At 36.5% G+C, this 24,222-nt stretch overlaps 1 protein-coding gene across 2 annotated transcripts in view; it reads left to right on the top strand.

The window, feature by feature from the left end:
* Positions 1-6,595: 6,595 nt before the first annotated feature.
* CLOCK (clock circadian regulator) overlaps positions 6,596-24,222 on the top strand; it is a 31,191-nt gene continuing 13,564 nt past the window's right edge. For both annotated transcript variants that reach the window (XM_054296052.1, XM_054296051.1), the window contains exons 1-9: positions 6,596-6,702; positions 8,930-9,020; positions 10,699-10,758; positions 11,162-11,310; positions 15,194-15,285; positions 16,609-16,698; positions 18,009-18,129; positions 19,719-19,832; positions 22,246-22,364. In XM_054296052.1, coding sequence (XP_054152027.1) covers positions 8,974-9,020; positions 10,699-10,758; positions 11,162-11,310; positions 15,194-15,285; positions 16,609-16,698; positions 18,009-18,129; positions 19,719-19,832; positions 22,246-22,364 — 792 coding nt within the window. In that variant the 5' untranslated portion in view covers positions 6,596-6,702; positions 8,930-8,973. The remainder of the gene's footprint in view (positions 6,703-8,929; positions 9,021-10,698; positions 10,759-11,161; positions 11,311-15,193; positions 15,286-16,608; positions 16,699-18,008; positions 18,130-19,718; positions 19,833-22,245; positions 22,365-24,222) is intronic.

The following is a 24,222-nucleotide window of genomic DNA, read 5'->3' as shown; positions in this document are numbered from 1 at the left end:
CCATTTAAAGAGACAGTAGGAGTACTTTAAAGCCAGGCTTGATTATGAAATATATATTTTATTTTAGATGTGCAAACAAAACACATACTCAAGTCTAACCCAGGTACCATGGTTTAGAACCAGGAGTGGGAGATGTAGCTAAGATGTTCCTGCTCTTTATAGAGGGGTAATGTTTCTTGGCTGTGCCAATTTTCAAAGATAGGTGGAGCCACACTTTTAAAATGTCTTCTTTATTATTTTGTTCTTATTAAAACTGTGTGATATGTGTGTTCTTTTAAACACGTAGTTTCACAAATCTGCTTTAGTATATGGCCAGAGCTAAAGGTATGTGCGCCTCCAGTGGGAGCCAAGGAAGGGTGGGAGCAAGTGGGATCATAACATGTAGCCACTGTCTTTTTCTGTACAGACTAGTTGCACATGATTTGCAAACATTATTTCTTCCACTCAGTTTTACAGCTTTGTTATTGAAGGAAGGGAATCTCTTGTAAGGAACTATATACAAATGACTGAGAAAATATTTTAAATGAGACTACAGAAGAATAATGGCTGGTTCTGATGGCTAGGTTACTAAATGCTGCCTTTCAAATTTATCTTATAAACTTGGGTTGGTACTATTTCTTATTGTCCTTTTTGTTTTTCTGATTTGGGGAGCTTGTTTATTGATGACTCCGAAAATTTGTATTGTATCACTTTCTTTTAGTATCTTTGTTAGTAGTTTGATGGAGGCACATAAACAACACCTCAGCTGTTTGTAAGTGTAGTTAGCTGGAATCTTGGAAGGTGAAGATAATGCAGCCTGGAAAGCGATGTAGGGGAAAAAAGCCTGGTAAGTGCTTCAGCACCCCACAGCCAAGGACCAATTATTAGCTACCTGACAACCTGCTGAGTGCTTTCCTGGTCACCCCCAGGGAGCTGGAGGGAAGCCAGGCTCAGGCCAAGAGCCCAGATTGCTAGAGAATTCCTGATGAAGTAGCAGGTCTGAGGATGTTTGGAGAAGTCAGTTTGGTGAGTCAGAGACCAGTTCAGTGGCATACATGGGCAAGTGTGGGCCAAATTTGAATGTATTATAAAATAGTTTAGGTTGGAAGGCACTGTAAAGATCATCTGGTTTCAATGTTTCCCTTTTTCCAGTCACCTGGAACTTAGCTTGATTGCCATGACTTTTCAAATGTTAGGGAGAATGGCTGTGCAAATACATCAACCAATTCCCTCAGGACTCCAGGATGCATCTTATCAGGTGTCATGGACTTAATGTATAATCAGGTTCCTCAGGTGATCGTGAATCTCATCTTCCCTTACAGTGGAAGGGACTTTGTTCCTCTAGTTTCTGTCTTGCAGTCCATCCATTTAAGAAGCATAGGAAGAGAGGTTGCAAGCCAAGACTGAAGCAAAGAAGTTGTTGAGTACCTTAGCCTTCTCCTTATCTGTTGTTACCAGTTTATCAGCCTTGTTTAGTGGGTGTGTACACCTTCTTTGACCTTCCTTTTCTGGTTAATATAGCTATGGATGTTGTTCGTGTTATGCTTTGCATCCCTTGTCAAGTTCAGCTCCAGCTTCACCATGGCCTCCCTCATCCCATTCCTTCACAACTGGGCTGCATCCCTCTACTCTTCCCGGGATACCTGTCCTGGGACAGAGCAGAGGGATGCGTTAATGTCTTGCCCTTTAGTTTGACCAGCAGTCTCTTCTCATCCTTGCTAGAGTCTTGTCTTCTTTGCCTGATTTCTTGTGCCTGGAGATCATTAGCTCTTGTGCTCTATGGAGGACATCCTTACAGATCTGCCAGCTTGTTGCTCTTCCTTGTCCCTGAGGGCAGTTTCCCTGGGGTTCATACTGGCTTGCTCCAGAGGCCTAACTTTACTGCTCACCTGATTCACATCCCTCTGGGCTGCACACTCCACCAGTGTGTAATCACTGTAGCTCAGGTAAAGGTCTGAGGCTTATTGGAGCTTTCTTGCATGCATCTTCACTGCAGTCTGGGCCAAGATTAGGGAGCTGCACTCTATCAGGAAGGGAGCTGTGGGGCCATCTCTGTGTTGTGTAAGGGGAAAGAGATGCAGACTGCAGAGGAGGGTAGAAGAGTGGCTGCAGGACAGCTGGTCAAGCAGAGATCAGCCCAAATGATCTGGAGCAAAGGAGTGTTTTCTTTTTCTGTGAGCTAGAGAGATGGAAATTGCAAATGTGGTCAGTCCCAATTCCTAGAGAAATCTCTCTCCTGATGGTGGGACAGTCTAATACACGAAGCATGCAGAAGAGAATTGCTTTTTCCTGTAAACCTCAGAATTAATTTTTCTATGAAGATATTATTTGCAGTGACTTTTGAGCAAATTTGTTTGAGCAGCTTGTTTAGGTCCATTACCTTGTTAGGGAGTAGACTGGGGCACATCTATGTGACAAACCATTTCTAACAACCTAACCTCTCTTTACCACTGTTGTCATGTTTTCTGCTATTCAAGGTGATCTGTAGCCTCTTCTAGCTGCTGTGGACTGTATATGATGGTACACAAATAGTGTGCACTCTTTCAAATGTCATTATAAATCAACTGGATTGCTGATATCAGTAACTACTACCATAACAGACCTTCTAACAGGCATTTAATCTCTCCTGTTGACTGCTTGGACTTACCCTCTTACCAAAAGTCCTTCGGTAGCAGATGAGAGACTGCCGTTCAAGTAATGGCAACCCACACCACCAGTCTTCTGTTCTACTGCACTTTCTCCACTATATATCCTTGAGTACTCTCTGAGAAGGTGATGGACCTAAGGAAGCTGCTCATCCACAGCAGACTACTCATGACCACTCAAAATTTTCCTATTAAAAGCCATCTGGGATCCATCCATGCTAGAAGCAGCCCTCTCATTGTTTGTCCTCTGAAGCACTGGAAGATGAACACCTGCTGCTATAGCATGTTTTATCTCAGAAAATGACATTTCTAGGATGTTGTCATCTTTTCTGTGCAAGCACAGACCAAAAACTGATTTATTGGTGTGCTAGAGGAAAGCTTGCATTATGTGACTGTTCCCAGCTGCTGGAATAACCAGCTGTTCAGCTGCAAAGTTTATGCTGAGTTCCTTGAAGTTCCTTTTAGCCCCATCTTTTGATTTTCTTCCAATTGCCCTTTTTCTTTTTTTTTGAGGTAAAAAAGGAGACATGTCAGTTTTAAAAACATAGTATTTTCACAGACAGCCTTTGATTAGCAAGAAAAGATTAATCAGTCATTGCCCTAATTTGCTCTCTGTTGGTGTATGTACCATTGCAAGCAAAAGAGCAGCTACCTTGAAAGCTGCTTACTTGTTCTATTAGACCAAAATATATGTGATTAGAGAGCAAGTGCTTATGGTTTACCTGTCTAAAGATCTCTTGCTCTACAAAATGCTGTGGTTCCTGGAGAGAAACTAAAGCAGAACAAATTCTTCTTTTTCTTCTCCCCTCTACTCCACCTCCAAAAAAGAGGAAGGTAAAGAGAAAAATATCTGGGCTGGAGGTGATCCAATGAAGCAAAAAGCAAAATGGAAAATATGAGTGATAGTGATGTTCTATTCTGGGCATGAGATAATGGCTGGATCTCTGCTTGTCCTAATTATGGTATGATGTCCTAGTAGAGTAAAACCCCAGAAATTCATTATCCAAGTGATCAGAAGCTCGTGGAAAGAAGTATCAGGAAGGTTTATAATTATCTTCAGGATCTCTGTAATGAACAGGGCTTCTGACACTGTGCTTACATTGGGAGTCAGGTTCTGCTCAGCTGTTTGCTCAGTGTGGTGTTTCTGCTCTTGGTCTTTCTTACCCTGCTGAGTGACCACTGTTAAGAGCTCTGCAGGGCACTGGGTGCTGTGGCTTTGATTCTTTAAACAAGATCTTCTCTACAGCTAATCCTCAATGATTTTAATAACTATTTTGCTCCCCTGGCAAAATTGGATTATAGCAGAGAAATCAGGTTGTATTAAAGAAGTTAATAAATTTCTGTTTGAAGAAACCGTAGGGCTGGAAAATTGTGTGCTTCATATGTTTTTCCTGTGATAATCCTGGTGTAAAATTATTTGCCTTAATAATACCAGTCACTTCACATTATTTCTGGGGGTGGAAATCTGCAAAATCATCTAAGTATTATTTGTATGCCATGATATAAATTTTACATAAATCAAGGCATTTGTATAAAAATATTTTTAACAGTTCTTATAGAGCAATACTTATTCTTCCTCAAAAATATTTTTCAGTGTTACCATTATGGTGAAGTGCTGGAGACATAGGGATTTCAGTTACTGGCTCTGTACAAAATGAAATACAGGCAATGCATTCACCATTGTCCCACTCATTTTTCAGTCCAGTCCTGACAGAACATTTGTCATTAGCAAGACTGTACTGTAATTTCAGAGTTTGGTCAATCTTTGAATTTGTTTTTAATATTTAATATTACCAATGTGCATTCCAATATTGTTAATAAAATGGACTGAAGGTACTGAAATTTTTTCAGTCTAAAAAAATGGAATTTTTTATCAGATGGTGTTAACTTTATTACCTTATGTTGTATTATGACTTTTTACCCTGTAACTTACTGAGAACCTTTTTTATTTGGCCAAACAATGACTTGGGACCCAATAACTTATTGCCTGTCCATGAGTGATAAGTCAGCATAGTGCAGAATTTGCAGTATTGCTAGTTTTTGTAATTTTTCTAAAGATTGAGCAATTTGGTGTAGTAATGGTTAGCACATCCATGGCAGCAACTAAGATTTTTGATTGAGGACCTCAGCTACCTTTAAGATAGTAAGTTTCTAGCCACCTTGGTTACAGAAAAGTTGGTAACCATGCCTGAATGTGTTTAAAACACATAGTGTCAAGCGACAGACACACATAATTAATTTTTTTAAGAACTAATGAGTTATGGAGACAGAATGATGACCTTTGAACACTTGTGGCTGCCAGTGCTGGCATGTAGGCGTTTTAACCTTTCTGCTGGCTTTCACATGCATGCCATTTCTACTGAGTTAGAGATCTATGTGGTTTTGGCAACAAAAGCTTTTCCACTGTGATTAGCTTCTCTTTTGGTCTGACTTAAGCTTGCTTGTGTTCTTTTATGATATATGCATATTCCTCTCCTGCTCTTCTTAAAATCCCTTTTTGAAATATGTGTAAGAGCTCCCTTTTTTGACATTATAAAAGATGGTTCTGTGATTAAGACCTATAGAGTTTGTCTTAAGTGTGTAATTGTGATTTAAAGGAAATGCACCTCTACATACTGCAGAGAGGAGGTCTAAAATTTTCATCATTAGAACTCTGTTAGGCGCTGGGTGAGAGCTGGCAGAGTTGTTCCACTCCAAGCAGTTTAAAAACACTGGTTTCATGTTGCAGACTTCCATGGGACTCATTGTCACTATTAATGTTTGCACTTGTCAAATGGAACAAAACAGAATAGGAGAGGAGGCTGTAAACACCTAAAAAAGTAGGTTAATGGGCCAGCAGGTTATTTGGCCATGCAAGAACAAGTGGCTTCATTGAATCACACTGTAATTGTTTTTCTTCTCTTGGCGGATTGTTCTGCTATGCTTTAACTTTCTATGTTAATGTTTGCATCTGCATTTTAACTACTTGAGAACCTCTGTTAGGTGCAGGAGAAGCACTCTAACTTTTCAAATCAAATAAGTGATAATTCTGGTGTTTTCCATAAAAGTCATCAATGAATTTACAAGTAGCATGACCTTTTTTATAGTTTATAGGTTCCAGCTTCCTTTTTAGATTTTAATATACTTTAAAATAACATTTTTTAGAAATGGAAGAAGTACATGTTGTAGTGAATTTGTTTTATTTTCAGGACAGTAAGCAAGGCAGATAGAAACAGGGAGAGGGAAAAAACCTGATTTCATGTAGCTTAAAAATGTGGAAAGCAGCATGGTTCAAGGGAAGTAACTATAAATGAAATGCAATTGTATAAAGAGACTGGAAGTAGGCAATCACTTATGTCAGTGCAGAGTTCTTGTTTGGAAGAAGTTCAGTTGTGAAGCAAGTTTGTGATACATTCTAGGAATTGATTTTGAAGTGGGTTTTTAAACAAAGAGTTAATGGCAATGTCTGAGGAAGAAGCAATAATAATGCAACTGGACAGCTTTGCTAGTTGTGAACAGCAGCAGCATTCTGCACTTGCTGGAGTCCTGAGAATAACAATTTTGGAGACTTGGAGAGGAGATGTAACACAGAAAGCCAGAAGAGACCCTAATAAGAACTTGAGTGAAAAGATGTTTAAATAATGGTGTATAAATACACTTTGAAGGTAGTGTAAGTGGATGTGAAGAAGTAGATGATATGAGTGATACCAAATTTGAAAGTGAAAAGGACATCAAGACTAAAGATATAGGCATAAAGTGATAGCTTAAAGCCAAGATAAAACTGTGTCAGAATGTCTTGCTTATCAAGAAGAACTTTAAAGCAATGTCGATTCAGAAAGTAAAATACTTGAGCTATTTTTGATAAGCAGAATATTGCATTTAGAGATTATGCTCATTAAAACAATTGCTTGTCTTTATTAAAAAATTAAGAAGTAGATAATTTTTAAACTCACTGATTTTCAAGTTCTCCATTGTTATTTTTTGACAGTTTGGAATTTATTTTCTGCTGAAGAGGATACCTCTAACTCCACATTGTTCTTCACGGGAGCCAGGTTTCATCCCTAAACCTCATACTTCAACGAGTCCGAAAGTGTAAAAGGTAAAACTGTTCTTATAATTGATAAGGTTCCCATGGCTTTCAGTTATCAACACTGAAGGGCTGAGTAGCAGTGTTAAGTAGTGTCTTTTGCTCTCCAGAACATGACTGAATTTGAATCTTAGAAAATAGACATAGTCCTTTATTTACCTAGTGTTTGCTTTCAGCTTGACTAGTTTTGGTGGCATTATCTCTGCAGTCTTATCCTTGGCATATATAAGCACTGAGAGTGTTCAGTGTCTTGCAAATTTGGATGCAAAGAGAGAAGGGCCAAACCTTGAAAGATGAGAAACCAATGTGCTACAGGTGCATTTCCTGTACTTTTCAGTACTTTAAACTCTCTGTCTGGATACCAGATCGAGGTTGTCGGTTCTGACACAGAATCTGTAGATTGTAATGAATGATTTTGTTGAATTCTGGGAATTGAGCACTCTGTTAAAGTGAAAAATACTGACTTTTAAATTCTGATTCTGCATAGTGAATATGTCAGTTATGTCACAAGTAGAAGTTTTCTGTATTTAGCTGTACAGGTGGTTTTCTTTTGCAGATTGGGGAAAGTGTATAATTTGTCTTACAGAATTTCATGTTGCTCTTGATCCCTATAATTTTAGGTGCCATTTCTGTATCAAAATTAACACAGAGCTAGAAGTGTAATTAGTACATAGTTATATTAGTGCTTGCCATGTAAGCTAAATGAAAACGAGTTTATAGCTTTTGTCTTGATTGTAAACTTAGTTCCATGCCAGTCACAATAGTTAGCTTTTACTGCTGAGCAGCCTGTCTCTTGTTGCACACTTTTGTCAAAAATTCAAACAGACACTTCTTCACAATTCACTTTTCTCATGCCATTTATGGCTGGTTTTAAATGCCACAACTCTGTTACTTGGCAAAGTAATTTGGGGAATTTATTTTGTCAATATGGCCAGTGCAGTTGTTATTTGGAAGAATTGGAGGGAAGAAATGGTTTGCTGCCAGTGTGTCTTCATAGCACTGGATTTTGGAGGTGAAGGCAAGGCAGAGGTTGTCCATGCTAATTGAAGAAGTGGCCATTTGAGCAGAAACACCAGCACGCCTTGTGACATGCTTTGGAAGACATTCTGCTGCAGCACAGCTCTCCCATTTACTTTCCTGCTGCACTCAAGTTATGAAACGTTGTGGTGAAAAATGCTATTCTTGTGAAGGAAACCCACACAGTATGTGGCTGTTACAGATGCAGAGATAGTTTGGTTAATCACAAGCTTTCTTCCTCAGTTTGTTCCTCAGGCTTTTGCTGCCGTATTTCTTGTGGTATTGACACTGCAAGTTCCACTGGTTTTAGTACTCTCAGAAACAAATCTTTTTCAGAAAATATTGAGTCCCTAAATGAACGATTAAGTTTGTAGCCTGCTAAAAATTCCTGAAGATCGACAAGTTCAGCTCTTATAAAACATGCTGCAAACAGTTGTTCCCTAATCAGTGCCAATGTTACAGACCTGCTCCATTTGAGCAGCCTCTGAAAACTGACTTTTCATATGAAAGAAACAGGTTTAATTCTATTGTTTTATGTTTGAATTTAAATTTAGCCTTTTCATAACCTGTATTGTATTCCTTCTCTCGCTCTTAATATTTTGTTCACATTCTTAACTAAAAGTCAAATGCACATCTGGAAAACTAAAATCTTCCTGTCATGAGTAAGTCGACTGCTTTTAGATATGGTAAGATTAAATTTCGCACAGTACATAGATCACAGTCTAATCAGTATCTTGTTGTTATCTTTTTACATGTCTATGATAACAATGTGCTCAAGAAGAAGTACAGTAAGAACAAATTATAGTTTTAAAGTACTATATCCCAAGTGCTTTCTATTTGCAGTGTTTCTAAGTACAATGTACTGCTAAGTGTATTTAACATCTGTTCAGCCCTCAAACTTATGAGGGTTCTTTAGGAAAAAGTTCAGATAAAAACTAAAAGCTATATCTGAATTCAGAGTCGTAAAGAGGTCTGTATTGGTTTAGTGCAGACTTATTTACTGTAGCCTGAATAATGTTCTCTTCAACTCTGTCATGTAAAATGAGGTATTAAGGCCCAGGTTATGCTGGTAATGGAGACTGCTTTAGAGGAGGTAGGAGGGCAGAGCAGAAGGCTGGAAGAGAGGGGAGAATTAGGAGCAAATGAAAATCTTAGTATGCTTTAACAAAGAACACATTTTTTTTCCCTCAATCACATTTTGATATTTTTTCTTCTCTTTCAGGCAGGCGTACAAATGTCTACCACAAGACTAAAGTGTGCTATGTTATGTTTTTTACCATAAGCACCCATAAAATGAGCTCCATTGCAGACAGGTATGTTTATAGATATGGAGAGTTTTGGGAGAATTACTGTTCAGTTCTTTCTTTAATAGTATTTTTTTGTACAGTTAGTACATTTAGATGTCAACTTATGCAAAAATTAAAGAGTGAGGTTTTGGTTATTTTTGACAAAGTTAATTTGGTAGTTGCTAGATGTGTCATTTTGTAGTCACTGGAAATAGTGATTTCAATTGCCTGAGGTTAATCTTAAAATGCATTACTTGTTTTCAGCCTTGGAACAACATCTGTGCAAGCTGAGCTGATTTTTAACGTTTACTTGAACTATTAATTTTTTCAGTACTTCAGTTTTTGATTAAGAAAAGCAAATACATTTAAATGATTAGTGTTGCTGTAGATGATAGGAAAGTGACCTGCTAACCTATTTCAAGGGAAAAGTAATAGCTGAGGTATGTTTTCTGCTTGATTCCTTGAGCTGCACTCTCTTAGCAGCTTAGGTGAACATCTGTACTTAATACCCTGTATATTACCACTTTTGAGACTTTAGAAAATGAAACTTGCATCTAATTTATGTCAAGTTAAACACAATTAAAAAAAAAAAGAAGAAAAGCAAAAGGTAAAATGTCTATAATGCTTGTTTAACGTGTCAGTTCTTGTAGTGAAATTCTGTGGCATCTCCCTGAACCTTCAGCCTTTTAAATGTATGACTTGCTTCTAAAAGCTTGATGTTATGTAGTAGCATACAAAATAGTAACTTCCTAACATCACTGCTTATCATAATGTACAGTAAAATTGCCTGATGGTTTATAAATCAGAGAGATGAGATAAGCATTGTAGAAAAGTTACTTGGCTTAAGGGAAGGAAACATTAGAGTAAGAAATGTCAGGGTAGACACACAGAGGTCAGTGTGGACAGCACTAAATAGACTGAAAGCAGGGAGAAGTTAGAGAAATAACATGTGAAAGTCCATTATACAGCAGTTTTGGGAAACAGAAGAACAGTTTTGACTTCACTTTCAAAGCAAAAGGAAGTGAAACAAAGGAATTGTATGAAGGATGCTGAGGCATCTTTAAAGGAAAACATTCTTATTTTGGTTTTTTAACCCCTCTTTATCAGCAGATGGACAGTTGTCAAGCTAAGAAAGTTATGTGATACTTATTGAGGAAGAAAATTTAATGAATAGTTACTGTTTAACATTGATACTAATTGTGTATTTATGAAATTAAATATGTGGATGAAGTATAGCATATTCCTTAGCACTCTTCCACCAATAGTATTTCAGAATTCAAGAAAAATGTGTATTTAGTAATTGGAATGGAAATTGCCAGTAAGTAAAAATAAGTCTTATATGTCCTCTCCCGTGTTTTGAAAAGGGCAAGGTAATTAAAGTAATCAAAAAGATACAAAACCAAATTTAAGCATTGTTCAATTAAGTGTTTGTATAGGGCTGTAAGTTATTTTGAGAAACAGTTGTGTCAGAAATAGAAGGTTTTTTTGCTTTTTCTTTAGTAAATGCAAGCAGAACATGGAAGACTTAGCTTCAGGTTACTGATTATGGTCCTTGTGAGACATCACAGTAAAACAGTTGCTTTCTTGATGTAATAGAGATGATGATAATGAATAGTCAGCTCTTTCCCCTTCCTCCTCCTTTGTTATTGGACTTTCAAGGAGAGGAATTTCCACTCCAACATTTATTTCTTTTTGTTTCTTTCAGAAATGACGGAAGCATTTTTGATGGGCTGGTGGAAGAAGATGACAAAGATAAAGCAAAAAGGTAAATTTTGAAGTTACTTAAAGCTAAGAAAGGTTCTATACTTTAGGCTTTAACTTATCAGTGTGATTTCTAAACAATAAAATGGTTACTCTTAATAATAAGTGTATTACTCAACAGCATTTCTTCTACTGTGGTTTTTCAGGTATATTATATATTTATAATTTTGATTCAGTTATTGTGTTTTGTAAAAAGGATATTTTATTCCAAAGGCTTCGCTGTACTGTTCTTTGAGGAGGAAGCCAATCTTCAAAAATATTGTCTGAGATATGGAGTAGGTGTTTTTGTGTCAGTTAGCACAGCAGAAATTCTAAAGGGGCTGTTTGCTTCAGGAACCTGGAAGTAGTATACAGCTTATAAGAAAGTCTCACAGTTTTTATAAAACATTTTCATATTTGCTTTTCAGAGTGTCTAGAAACAAGTCCGAAAAGAAACGTCGAGATCAGTTTAATGTGCTTATCAAAGAGTTGGGTTCCATGCTTCCAGGTAATGCTCGGAAGATGGACAAATCCACTGTGCTGCAGAAGAGCATTGACTTTTTACGGAAGCACAAAGGTAACAATAAATGTTATTTATAAATTCTTAATTTTAAAAGTGATACATTATTACAAAAAATACTAAAAATTTTGCAGCTTCATTAAGGAATTTGTCAAAAAGTTGTGAAGCGCTTTTGGAGAAAGATATTCTTAAGATCATCTGGGTAGCAGAGATATAACTGTGTAAAAGCCAGTACTATTTGTTTTGTCCCATAGTTGTCAATGAAATCTGTTTCACAAAGAGACGATTTATTTTTGAAATAACCTCGAAGTGTGCTTACACACCTTGCTCCTTAAACAAAGGTGATAAGGCAGTAGGGCATTGTGGTTTCCAGCAATGTTTCTGAGTTGGTTGCTTGACAAGAGAAAGTGAAATACTGGGGCAGAGAGACCAGGAGTGTAGGCTTTTTTTTTTTGGCCTTTTAGCTGGGAAAAAATGCCAGGAAAATCTACAAATACATTAGCTAAATTTTAAAGTTTTAAGATGTATGCATGGATGTATAAGCCACTGAGTGTATGTGTGTGTGTTGTTATTTAAAGGTCGTGTGAAATGTCAGAACGATCAATATCCTTGAACATCCTTGCTATGCTTTGTTCCTCTGGCTGTTTGCATCAGCCCATGGTGGGATATACCCAGATATGTTGTACTGAAGTTTATTACAGGTTGTTATTTCTGTCATGAAAAAAATTCTTCCACCAAGTGTATTCTTGTTTGTGGCTGTTAGATATTATATATATAAAAATATCTCTGTTCCTGCTCCTACACTTGTTCTTAATATGGCACCTTGTGGTTCACACTGTCAAAAATAAAATGAAAACCGAAGAAAATGGACTCTTTTGTTAATTAAATAATTTCCTTGGATGATTTCTTGCAACACATACTAACTAGAAAGCAGTAGGGTCAAAAGAAGTAGCTATAAGGTTATAAAATAAGTAAAGCTATTAAGTGGATTAATAGTTATGTAATTATCAACAATATATGTGTCAATTTAAGGTATGAGAAATGTTTTTCCATGCCCTAGCATGTCTCTTCCATTAGTGTTATGTTTCCAGTAACACCAAATGTGTACTGAATACTGCTGTTAAAATTGTAAACATAACTCAAATGAAAGATGAGTGGGATATAATTTATATGAGAACTCATAGATTTGGGGGTTTCCTTTCCAATTAAATATTGATTATGCTGTTTTAATTTTCTGAGATACATGTGTCTCATGACAAAAATAAAAGCAGTATGAAGGCCCTTCTTGTGTAAAATTTAGTTATTTAGGTTATAAGGCTTTGTGAAAATCAGTTCTGTTTCAAAATTAATTTATCTTGCTGATTCCTGCCACAAAACATAGAACAAATGTGTGTCAGCCAGCCAGCAGCACCAGTCATATTTTTTTCTTCAAAGTGCTTTCTGAGATTTGATTTTTTAATAAAGGGGCAAAAAGCAGCTCTGGAGATGGTTACCTTTTAAGGCATGGCACTTCTGTCCTTCACTTGGTGTGACAGAATGCAGCTCTGTGTGACTGCACATATCATATTAAGTTCCCTAAAGCTCTGGCTGCCTGTCCTTACTAGCATTGCTGTGCAGTATTTTACATTAAAATGTTTTTGGACAAAGTGTTGGCAAAGTTCAGAAGAATATTTTATCTTCTGAAGTGCTTGGATATGTTACAATAGAGCTGAATGACCTAGCAATAAATGGATTGTTCAGCACTGAGTAGCTGCTTTATGATTGAAATCCTACTGTGTTCAGCCACCAGGATTTAACTGCATTGCTTCTGGCTCTTTCTGGACTATCTCCACATTATCCAAGCTATCTGGCACCAGCTCCAGATGAACTAGCTGAATTGGTTGTTGGCCAGTATGGATTTCTCACTGGGAAAATATAGGAGACTAAACACACTGAAATTGTATCACTGTGAGCTTCTCTTTGACTAATACTGTCTGTCATCTTTCTTTGAATTTGTAAACAAGAAATTTTTTTAAAATTAGTAAATACTGAGGAATTTAACTGCAAGTAGAATAATTGCAGGTAGTAGACTGATACTCCTACAGCCCACAGAGAAATGGTACAGATCTTGGGTTGGCTAGCAATTTCTTTAGAGAATTCTCAGTGCTGGTGTAGGCATACTTCAGATAGAGAAGTTGAAGACTGAAGTTTAATGTGCAAGTTTGGTTATGCTCTTTTTGTTACCTAGCTCAGGAATGTGGCCCTACTGTCATTTATCTATGAGTGCAACCTTCTGACAGAATTTGTAGGTGTTTCTCTGAAGGTACCAAGTGAAACAGATTCTTTCTGTTGCTTTCTGTTTGCCTCTGTCATACTTGCTCTAATGATGGAAAATAAAAAAGAACACGTATACTTGTGATATTTCAGAATGGTGGGTTAAAGGCATGAACTTCAGCTTTGATTCAACATAAATCCATTCTAGTGCAAAAGACAGTTTTTTTAATTCTGATGTAGGATGGTTATAAGGGCCAGAATGAGCCAGTGAATCAGACTTTCCCAGTTTAAAGTGAAGATTATCTGTGTTCTGTGGAATGAATGCACTAAGTTCCTGGAATTTTGCCTCCACTTTGGTGGCAGAGCTTTTCATTTTTGTGTCCTTTGACTTGCCCTTCAGTGTTCAGTATCTTTGTGCTAACTGAAAAGCTACATTTGGAGTCATGCTTAGGTTTTATTTATTCTCCAGCCCACTCTTTCTGCTTTGTGCTACCATTTCGAAACAGATTGGAAGAGCCTGATTAATTTCTATGTTTTGTGAGATCTGAGAATTGGAAAGTCTTATTTGTTGTTTTTTCACCTCTTCTTGCAGCTTTCCACTTTTGGCCAGTTTCTTGCATGACGTTGCTGTTGTTTGCTGTTCTTTTAGTTAAGTCTAAAGCTCTTTTATAAAGTTTTTCCCCTTTGGTGTGGTAAACAAAATTACAAATTGCTCCAGCCCTTTGCATATTTTAACTCAATTCCAGGTTTTCTGGCTCTTTAAACCACCTTAACTAAAACTCTGGCTTATGATCTTTGTGCAGATTTGTCCTTTAAAAATCAAAAACCTTAAAAATTGGTTTGATTCTTTTGATTTGTCTGAATACTTAATTGCTTGTCCAAGATTGTTCTTAAAACCAGCACTTCTGTGATGTCCTTGTTATTCATCAAAACTGAAGCACTGTGAGCTCTCACTTCTTGTTGTTCTGGATATTGGTTGATAAGGAAGCATCACTTTCGGAACCCAGGGTCAGGCTTTGCTTAGCAGCTGTTGGTTCTCTCACCTATATATGGAAGTTAATCTATACATTTCTCAACTCCTTCAGGAATCTCTGCTTAATCTCTACTTCTATGTTCAGGTTCATCTGTATGTTTGTAAGAGGCAGGAATTCTAGAGTGGAGTCTGTCATACAGCACTTAACAATCTTGGTTGAAAAACTACTCTTTTTTGAGTCTAACCAGAAAAGAGCAGGAAGAAGAGAAACGACAATGACAATTTTTTTGGTAAGGGTTAGAATGACAATGATTTGCCAAGATACTTGAGCATTAGCCATTTAAATTACATAAACAGATTAGGAATTTTGGCTTTCTAAACCTTTGTAAACAACACTCTTAATAAAACATTTTATTATAGTCTCAGAGGAAAGCATAGTATTTTTTCATTATCAAAGTCCATTACTTCAGTATTACCTTGAAGCCTGGCAGGGCTGCAACACAAACTGGTTGAAGGAAAGAGAAAACAAATTTAATTATGACAGAGGAGAAGACATTTATTTTCTTTTTAAGGAGCAATATCTGCATGTAATGAATGAACGGCAGAGGAGACTGGAGAACTTTCTGCTGTTTCTTAACTATGTATATATAGTTTAGGGGAAAAAATGGCTTTTGGAAGTGTTAATCCTTACACTGTGTATGTGTTTGATTGTAGAAATTACTGCACAATCAGACGCCAGTGAAATTCGACAGGACTGGAAACCAACATTCCTTAGTAATGAAGAGTTCACACAGTTAATGTTAGAGGTATATTATTTCTCATTTTCTGGGGGTAGAACAATTCCTCACCAGGAGTCATTCCATTATGAAATTTTTCAGTTTGATGACATGCCTTTTATTCTTATATTTGGGTTGTAGCTATATGTTTTCATGAAGATAAACCGTCAAAATTCCTATGTATTCAGAGTGTCAGAATTTTGTTTCAGAAAAGCGGATTTTCTTTGACCTACATTTTCAATTAAATAAACAAAGTAACAGAGCAAGTCCATAAATGAAGGTGTTTACTGTCCAAGTGGATATTTTAAATTATCAACATAAGGAAGGTACTAGAGAAAGAATTACTAAGCCTAAGTTAAAAATCCTAATTATGAAAAAGGCATAACATATCCATGTAACTTGTGAGCAATAAATGTTTTAATTTCTTTACTTGCTATGCTTTCCAAAACTTGTGTGAGAGCTTTACTTTGCTGAAGATTATGTAATTAGTTGCAAAACTACAGAAAGAAACTTTAAGTATAAGCTATTTTTTCATTAAAAATTAGCATGAGTAATTTATATCTTGTTAGTGAAACAATTTTTAATAATAGTTAAATGAAAAGTATTACAAATTAACAAAAACTTTTTAATTTTCATTCCATAGTTAAACCTTTGCTTTGATGCACAGATACAAAAAACGTTCAGGGTTTTGGTATTCTAAAAATTTTTTAAAGAATCCTCTGATATAAGAGGTTTTTTCTAAGATGTGAGCTTTAAAATTTCCTGTTTAGAAATACAGTTCTGTCATCCTTTTGTTGGTAGTTTTCAACTGAAACGTGTTGTATTCAGAGGAAAGAAATTTGAGTTCAGTAGAAGATAAGGCAGTCAGAACTGTATCTCACAAGTTTTCAGTAAAATCTCACTGCAAGTTTATTTCTTTGAGATTGGGAATATTGAGATTTTAAAATACTGAAATTAGTTTATTTTCCTGGCTGTTTTACTTGTTCTTCTCATAGTTTTCCCACATCTTCTTGCTTCTGTCTCTAGTTCATTTTTATGAGCTTTCTGATGTCTAAAATGGTGACGGAATTAAAAATAACAGGCAGGCAGAGTGGGAGTTGGGGAAAACAGTGGCTGTCTATATATGTACTTGCTTCTGAAACCACAGATTATTTAACAACAGAACAGTATGGAAATTGTAATGCTTTTAGTGTAAAAATAAGATTAAGGATTTTTAGTAGGGAAAGATATTCCCATTTCTTTAATAAACGAAAGTAAAATTGATCTGGATTATTTTCTGTATTGAATATAGCTTAATATTTTAAGTATGCTCTGTTTCTTTGTTATTTAACTGCCCATTATGTTTAATTTCAGGCTCTTGATGGTTTTTTTTTAGCAATTATGACAGATGGAAATATAATATATGTGTCTGAAAGTATAACTCCCTTACTTGAACATTTGCCAGTAAGTAACAAATTGCTTTCAGTAACATATCAGTTTGTCTGTGGTTGATTGGTGTTCTGATATGAGTACTAATTAATTGTAGGCCTTTTTGGCTTTGTAGGATAGATGTATGCTTTGTTTTAATGTTTCTGTTTTTTCTTCAGCACAATTGCTTCCTACTGGAGTATCTTCTATATTAAACATTTCCTTTGGAAATGCAGAATGCAGTCAGCACTGTGTTAGGGAGGATTGTGAAGTGCCACTGAAGCACTTCACAATCAGTTTCAGTGTAACTGAAGTACCACAGTTGATTTCAGGAGACCCTTTAGAGTTCACAGCCTCTACATGAGTCAGAAGAGTATTATGAAAGATCTAAAGAATTGAAATTTTTTTAAACTGCTTTTTTACTTCTTTCTTGACAAAGCACTCTGGTAAATACATTGGTGCTGGTTCTACTTTTTAAGTTCAGTATATACTTTTGGGTTTATCATATTCACTTATCTTTAATCTGGGTGACATTGCTCGCTGGTACATGTAACATTCTAGTTTTTAAAGTTACCTTTGTATAATGTTACTCTGAAGTGAGGCAAATTAATTGTTGTGAGCAATTAATGAGTTAAATTGAGTGCTTTTCTAAAGTGAAAGACAAATTCTCTTTAAAGGCAAGTTGTCTGACTGTGGTAAGAGACAAAATAAATTCTCTTAAGTTATGCATGATAACAGTCTGAGAATTTTTAAAAACATGCAGGTAATTGTGATTTTTATTTTTTCTTTTAGTAGAATTTACCAGGTTCTCAGAGACACGTTTGTTTCTGGTTTTTAGGTGTGATTTATGAATTCTAAACATACATTTTATGATTCCTCTTTTTTGAATATTTATCCAAATGCATTTATGCATATAATAGTTGCTCAGTTTTGCTGCATCCATCTCTGCTGTTCTCAGTTTTGTGTCCATAGCTGTGGAACTGTTTATAAAATATGGTAACTGGTAACTCATCCTCACCCAGCAGCTCATTCATCACCCCTCAGTAGGATGGGGGAGGCAATTGGAAGGGTAAAAGTGAGAAAACTCATGGGCTGAGGTAAACACAGTTGATTAGGTAAAGCAAAAGCCGTGCCTGCAAGCGAATCAAAGCAAGGAATTAATTTACCACTCCCCATGGTGTAGGCATATCAGAGTGAGGTCTTTTTTCTTGGAAAGTACTAATATGTATTCCAGCAGGTGGCTTTGTTGAGTCAGTAATGAACTGTGGCATTGTTTTGTATTAAAATAGTAGGCTTTGTGACATTGTACATCTTGAATTAATGCTTACTAAATCTTTTTCTTTCAGTCTGATCTTGTGGATCAGAGTGTATTTAATTTTATCCCAGAGGGGGAGCATTCAGAAATTTATAAAATATTGTCTTCTCACCTGCTGGAAAGTGATTCCTTGACACCGGAATACTTAAAATGTAAGTAGTTATTTTCGGCTAACCCCTGCAGGCAGCTCAGCCCCACACAGCCACTCACTCACTCACTCACTCACTCACTCCTCTCAGTTGGATGGGCAAAGAATCAGAAAAGTGAGCAAACTTGTGGGTTGTGATAAAGGCAGATCAACAGGTGAAGTCAAAAGCTGTCTGCACAAGCAAAGCAAAATAAGGAATTAGTTTTCTCCATCTGGTCAGTAGGCAGTTGTTCAGCTATCTCTAGGAAAGCAGGGCTGTGTCATGTACGATGATTACTTGGGAAGACAAATGCCATAAACCCAGATGTCTCCCCTTTCCTCCTTTCCCCAGCTTTTATTGCTGAGCACAGTGCCATACAGTGTGGAGTATCCCTTAGTTCAGCTGTCCCTGCTGTGTCCCCTCCCAGCTGCTGGTGCACCCCCAGCCTCCCCACCAGTGCATCAGAGTCAGATAAAGAGAAGGCCTTTGCACTGTGGAAGGGCTCCTGAGCAGGAATGGACACATCCCTGTCTTAGCAGCACTGTTCTGGTCAAAATCCAAAACAGGGCACCATGTGAGCTGCTGTGGAGAAACTTAACCCTATCCCAGATAAAACTACAGTGGTTGTGTTAAAACTATCTACTTGGAATTATACAGGATCAGTTTTTCCAGTGTTACTTAAGCAGGCACATATACACAGGGCTGTTCTTCAGCCCTGAGGAACAAAAGTGTTACTTTGTGTCACCCCTGCTCTAGAGTAGAATTTTCAGTTATGTTGCCTTTCAGTCTATAAATTTCTTGTGTGACAGAAATGTTCATATTGTTTATAGAGCTTCTGTTTAGACAGTTTTAGCACTTGGCAAGTATAAATACATGGCAGCCTAATGGAGTTTGGGAGCATGTGCTTTAGTGAACTTAAGTTCAGGGCATTTTCTTTAATGCAGCTCTGGTTCTCAGAGGTTTTCATGTCACTAATATTCAAGCCCTTTGTGCACAAGATCTAAAGGAGTTCTTTAGGTTAGTTACTGTCATGCTGGTTAAAAGCAGCCAATGTTGATGCCTTATGATTTTACCCTTTATATTTTTCAAATCCTGTATGGCACTAACTCTAAACTCCATATAAAGTGTTAGTTAACTATTGGTCAGACAAAACAATCCCTATAGGCCTGAGATTCAAGAACACCCTACAGCCTCAGGCCCCAAAAATTGTAAAGAAAAGTGAACTGGGGGGGGAAGCAAACTGAGGGTATATGACTTCATTACCTGAAGCTGTAATTGGAGGATTAACCCCCAATATGTAAATGGACCAAATGTATATCTATATCTGTTTGAAAACCTCATGACCATTGTCCATCTTGGGTGTATCCTGTGGAAGGCTTCTGACTGCCCAAGGTGTACCTGTTTGAAGGCCTTTAATAAATATCCACTTTATTCTCTTATTCTTGTCTAGCCTGTCCTAGGTAGCCACTCCAAGGCATCACTGTAGCTAGCTGTACTCATTACACTTACAGTACCTCAGTTGTATTCAGCTTAATTATTCCTGCATTTCATTTCATGTTGTATGTGTGCTTCATCAAGCATATAGCCTATTACTTTGTTTATTTTTTTTCCAGCAAAAAATCAGCTAGAATTCTGTTGCCATATGCTGCGAGGAACAATAGATCCAAAAGAGCAACCTACATATGAATATGTAAAATTTATAGGAAATTTCAAATGTTTGAATCATGGTAAGTAATTTCAGCAGTGTTGGAATGGAATACGTAGGCAGCTCCACAGCTAAACTGGCTTGGGACCATGGTGCAAAATGTAGGTGAACTAAAATCAGGCTTTCCAAAGAAGATCTTGAAGCAGTTTTGTTAATTCTGTATTGGTGTAGTGGAAAGGAAGGAAAACTGCCTATCACATATTACAGGTCTGTGTATTTGAATGCAAAATGCAGTAATTGTCCTTAATGCTTTAAATTAAAGAAAACTAGTATTCTGTAAAGTATTGTTCAAAAGAAGGTAAGAGAAATTTAGGCAAATGCTTTAACATAAAGAATCTGAGTTTAGTTCAGCATAAGCCATATTTAAGTAGGTGACTGACTTAAAGATTAGTGGTACAGAGTACCTGCAGTTCTCATTACACAGGTAACTGAGAAGGAACGTGTAGGTTTTCCCCCATCTCAGTTCTGTGCTTCACTTGACAGGAATTACCCCTCAGGTGAGTGGGTGGGCCCTACAGTTTCCCACATTGAGTTCCTGCTCCCTTCCACTGAAATTATTTTTATTAGTGATGTATAATATTCTTTCTCTGTACTGCATCTCTAATCTGTTTGGCCAGGTTGTGCTGACTATTTACTTGAGAAGCCTGTTTATTTTGTCCAAGTGGGTTCTGCAGTGTGGTCAGTAGTAGATTCTTAGAAAGCTCACCCAAAAATATTATGAAAACCAGTAAAAAAACCAGTAAATAAATCTGTGGGGTTTTTTATCTGATACCAGTGTTTCACAAAATGAGAAGAGGTTGGGTCTTAATGTAAATGCAGTTATGTAATATTATAGGATACACAAGAAACAGTCCTGAAAAGGCCAAATATCATGTTAGTCCTGGAATGAGGAGCTGGGAAACTGCAGACCTATTGGTTGCAATTCAGTATTTGGAAATACTCTGGAAAAAATAATTAAACATATATGAATTTCAGGAAGCTAGCAGGGAATTGAATGGCAATCACTGTGGATTTTTCAGGTAGAAATAGCATCAAATCAGTTCAGCTTCCCCTACCAAAGAGTAACACATTGTGTGGATAAGAAGATAAAGCACAAACAATGATGGACTTTTAAAATATATTTTTGTTATCATATTCTCTTCTCACAAATATGTTAGGGAAGCACTTGTTAATTGAAATTGCTGCAGGGTAGCTGCAGGAACTGATTGAAAAGGTTAACCAGTGTTCACCATCAAAGTGCAATTTTAATTGACAACTTCTGGATTTGATCAGTGGAACATAGTTTGCAGTTATGAAATAATCCACCAAAACCAACAGAAGAGTTCATCCCCAAATTTAGAAAAGAAATTAATTTGGGCTAAAAACCCAGAAAAATTGACTAAGAAATAATGCAAGTTACTACATTTAGGAATATCAAACTATATGAACAGGGATAGTTGCAACCAGTTACATAGCAGTCCTTTAGGAAAAGGAGTTTCTGTGGGATGTAAACTGAACAAGTCACCTTGACCATCCACCAAGCTGAGAAAATGAAAAAGCCTTTCTAATATATAGTCTAAATCATATGAAGTAATCCCTCTGTACACTTAGCACAAGGCAAGATAAACTGTGAAGAACAAAGGACAAAGGCTAAGAAAAAAATAAAAGAAACTGCCTGTTTTCTTTCTGATGGAAAGAGCAAGGAGCTGTAAGATGAAATTGCATGAAGGAAGTTCAGTAGGAGTTCTAATCTAGAGCTGAATTAAAACCATTGGGGCTTTGGAAAGCCTTCAAAGTGATTTGAAATCACCATCTCTAGACCTTAGTAAATATAAACTAAATTGATAACTGCTGGAAATGAAAGATAAGGTTACTCTGTTTTGAGGTCTTGCCCATCATTTGCCTCCTTTTGATTCCATCTCTATGATTCAATAAGTGGAATTTGTTCCCAGCTCAGTAGCCTGATTCTTTCACTTCCATAATTGTGCCTTTGATTCTTCTGTTACTCGGTATGTCGTCAGCATGTGTTGCTTAAATGTGATGGAAGGTCTAGAAAAGAAATACTTACCTCAGAGTTCAAAAGAAAATAATAGCCAAAATATAAAGATATTTTTCAAGAAAGTGTAATCCAGTGATTTTTACCAGTTAGCAAGGATTAGAACCATTACTAGTTCCTTAAAAATGCTCTGTCAGCAATAATATCATATTAGTGCTAGTTCTAGTTCTTTGGGAAAGTTACTTGATGGTCATGTTCCCATTACTACTATGTAACTACTCCTACTACTGTGGTACTATTCCTGTGCATGCAAGTCTAGATATGGAGCATTTTTCTTAAAGCCTGTTAAGTTACAAGCAAAGCACAGATAAATATTGGCCACTTATCTTCTGATATTATTGCCATTTTCCTCCATACTTACATTGGCATGTGTGTTGTCATCTCCTCTGTCTGCCCGCAGTTCCCAACTCAGCGCACAATGGTTTTGAAGGAACTATTCAGAGATCACACCGGCCTTCATATGAAGAGAAAGTTTGCTTTGTAGCCACAGTTAGATTAGCTACACCTCAATTTATCAAGGTATGTACAAATGAAATCACTTTTATATCATTCTTAAATGGACTCTGAATGGGAAAACTTCAGAGAGAATGCACACATTTGAAATACTAATGAAAACCATAAGGAATCCTGTTACATGAAACTGAAAGTGTCTCTTACTTCAAATAAACTAAGTTTTATGCAAAGTGTCAAACAAAGTTGTGGTGAACACTAATTTTAAATAGTAACATAAAAGAGAAATATGCATGAAATAAATTTCCAAGTCCACAGGAATATAATTTAGTAAGATGAACTTAAACAATATGAAAGATTACATTGAGATTCCACTTTCACTGGAGAAATGAATCCAGTGAATGAATAGAAAGTTGATTTTAGTTGAAACTTGGATGTGAATTTTTTGTTGCTGGTGATTTTTCTGCAGTTTGACACAAGTAAATCTCGGAGAGCTTAATGAAAGCTTACATTATTTGTCAGTAATGAAGAGTTAGGTTTGGGGTAATAGAAATCTTTTGTTTCAGTGCAGTTTTTCAGAAACTTAGTAGTTTAAACCTACCATTTTGCTTAGCTGCTGATGTACAATGTGAAGTTGCCTTTCCAAGTTTAGAATTGAATGCATATGATACTGGTAGTTCAATAAGTATAATCCTGTTTCTCTCCAGAACCAGTCAAAATAAATACTCAGGATACAGTACAGTACAGTATAGTCTGTGATTGTGATTCCAATTATATGTTTCATACAAATGCATGAATCAAGGTTCAGGGTAGTTTGCTATGTGACATTTGTTTTTGCAATTCACCTGTAAAGTAATGCCATGAAATGTATGCAGCCTGATGTTAAACTACTGCAGTAGTCTGTAGTACAAGAACTCTTAACATTCAAACATTCTGCGTCTTAAGTTTAAAACACTCATGTCGTGAGCTTAAGACTGTTGGTGGTAGCTTCTGAAGACATGGTTTCAAAAGCATAGTAGGGAGCCTGTGGAGAAATCATATAAATCCCTTCAGTTCTGTCAGGCTGAATAGGAATTTTGTCTCTCCAGACACTATGCCAGAGAAAGTTTATTCTTTCTGAAGCTATAGAAATCTGTCATGTGACACTTTTCTTCCCATGCAGGTCTAAAAAAATATTCTTCCTGTTATGCCTACAGTTGGTAGGTATGTTATATGTGGGATTTTTGCTTCATTAAATAATTGTGGAAAAAAAGACCAACCTGACATTTGCAATTGCTTTTGTCTTTTAAAGTATGACAGTTCATAGTAAAACTTTTATGTTTCCTACTTCTGGAAGCTGAGGAGCATCCATTTGTGATCTTCAAGTGACTCAGTCTCCTGCAGGCTAAAGCCTTACAGATTATTCTGTGGCCAAAGTTTCATTCCTGTACTTGAACCTCTGAGCCCTTAGTGCCCAAGGAAGCTTCCATGTTATAAAATTTTTAAGATCCTCCTAAGACTTTCAACTGATGCTGTTTATTTGGGAAATCTTTTGAATAAGATTTACATTAAAGAGGAAGACTCAGATTAAAGAAGAAGACTTACATTAAAGACTTGATACCTTCTGTTATTATTGAGGCTCGCATTGACTAGACTTTAGCAAATTAGTGTATGTCAGGAATTTTATGATCCCAGTAACTTCACTAACAAATGTGTGATGCAGCCAGTAAGGAAATGTGTGTTTCAATACTTGCCTTATTTAAGGTAGAACGTGTCTGCTCATCTGTCACTTACTCTCTTTCTTTCTGTTGGCATATGGTTCCAGATTTTTTTTTCTGAAATATAATATCTCAGGATATGCAATGCTTTTTGCACCTTTAAAGTTCACGTTTTTATTTTATGCATATGACTCTACCACTTCTGCAAAAAAACATATCACAAATTTTGC

Source organism: Melozone crissalis, unplaced genomic scaffold (genome assembly GCF_028551555.1).
Source record: "Melozone crissalis strain CALT ecotype California unplaced genomic scaffold, PUWL_Pcris_2 ptg000006l_1, whole genome shotgun sequence".
NCBI lineage: Eukaryota > Metazoa > Chordata > Aves > Passeriformes > Passerellidae > Melozone > Melozone crissalis.
Note: the sequence above shows the minus strand (reverse complement) of the source record. Positions and strands in the feature narration are given on the sequence as shown.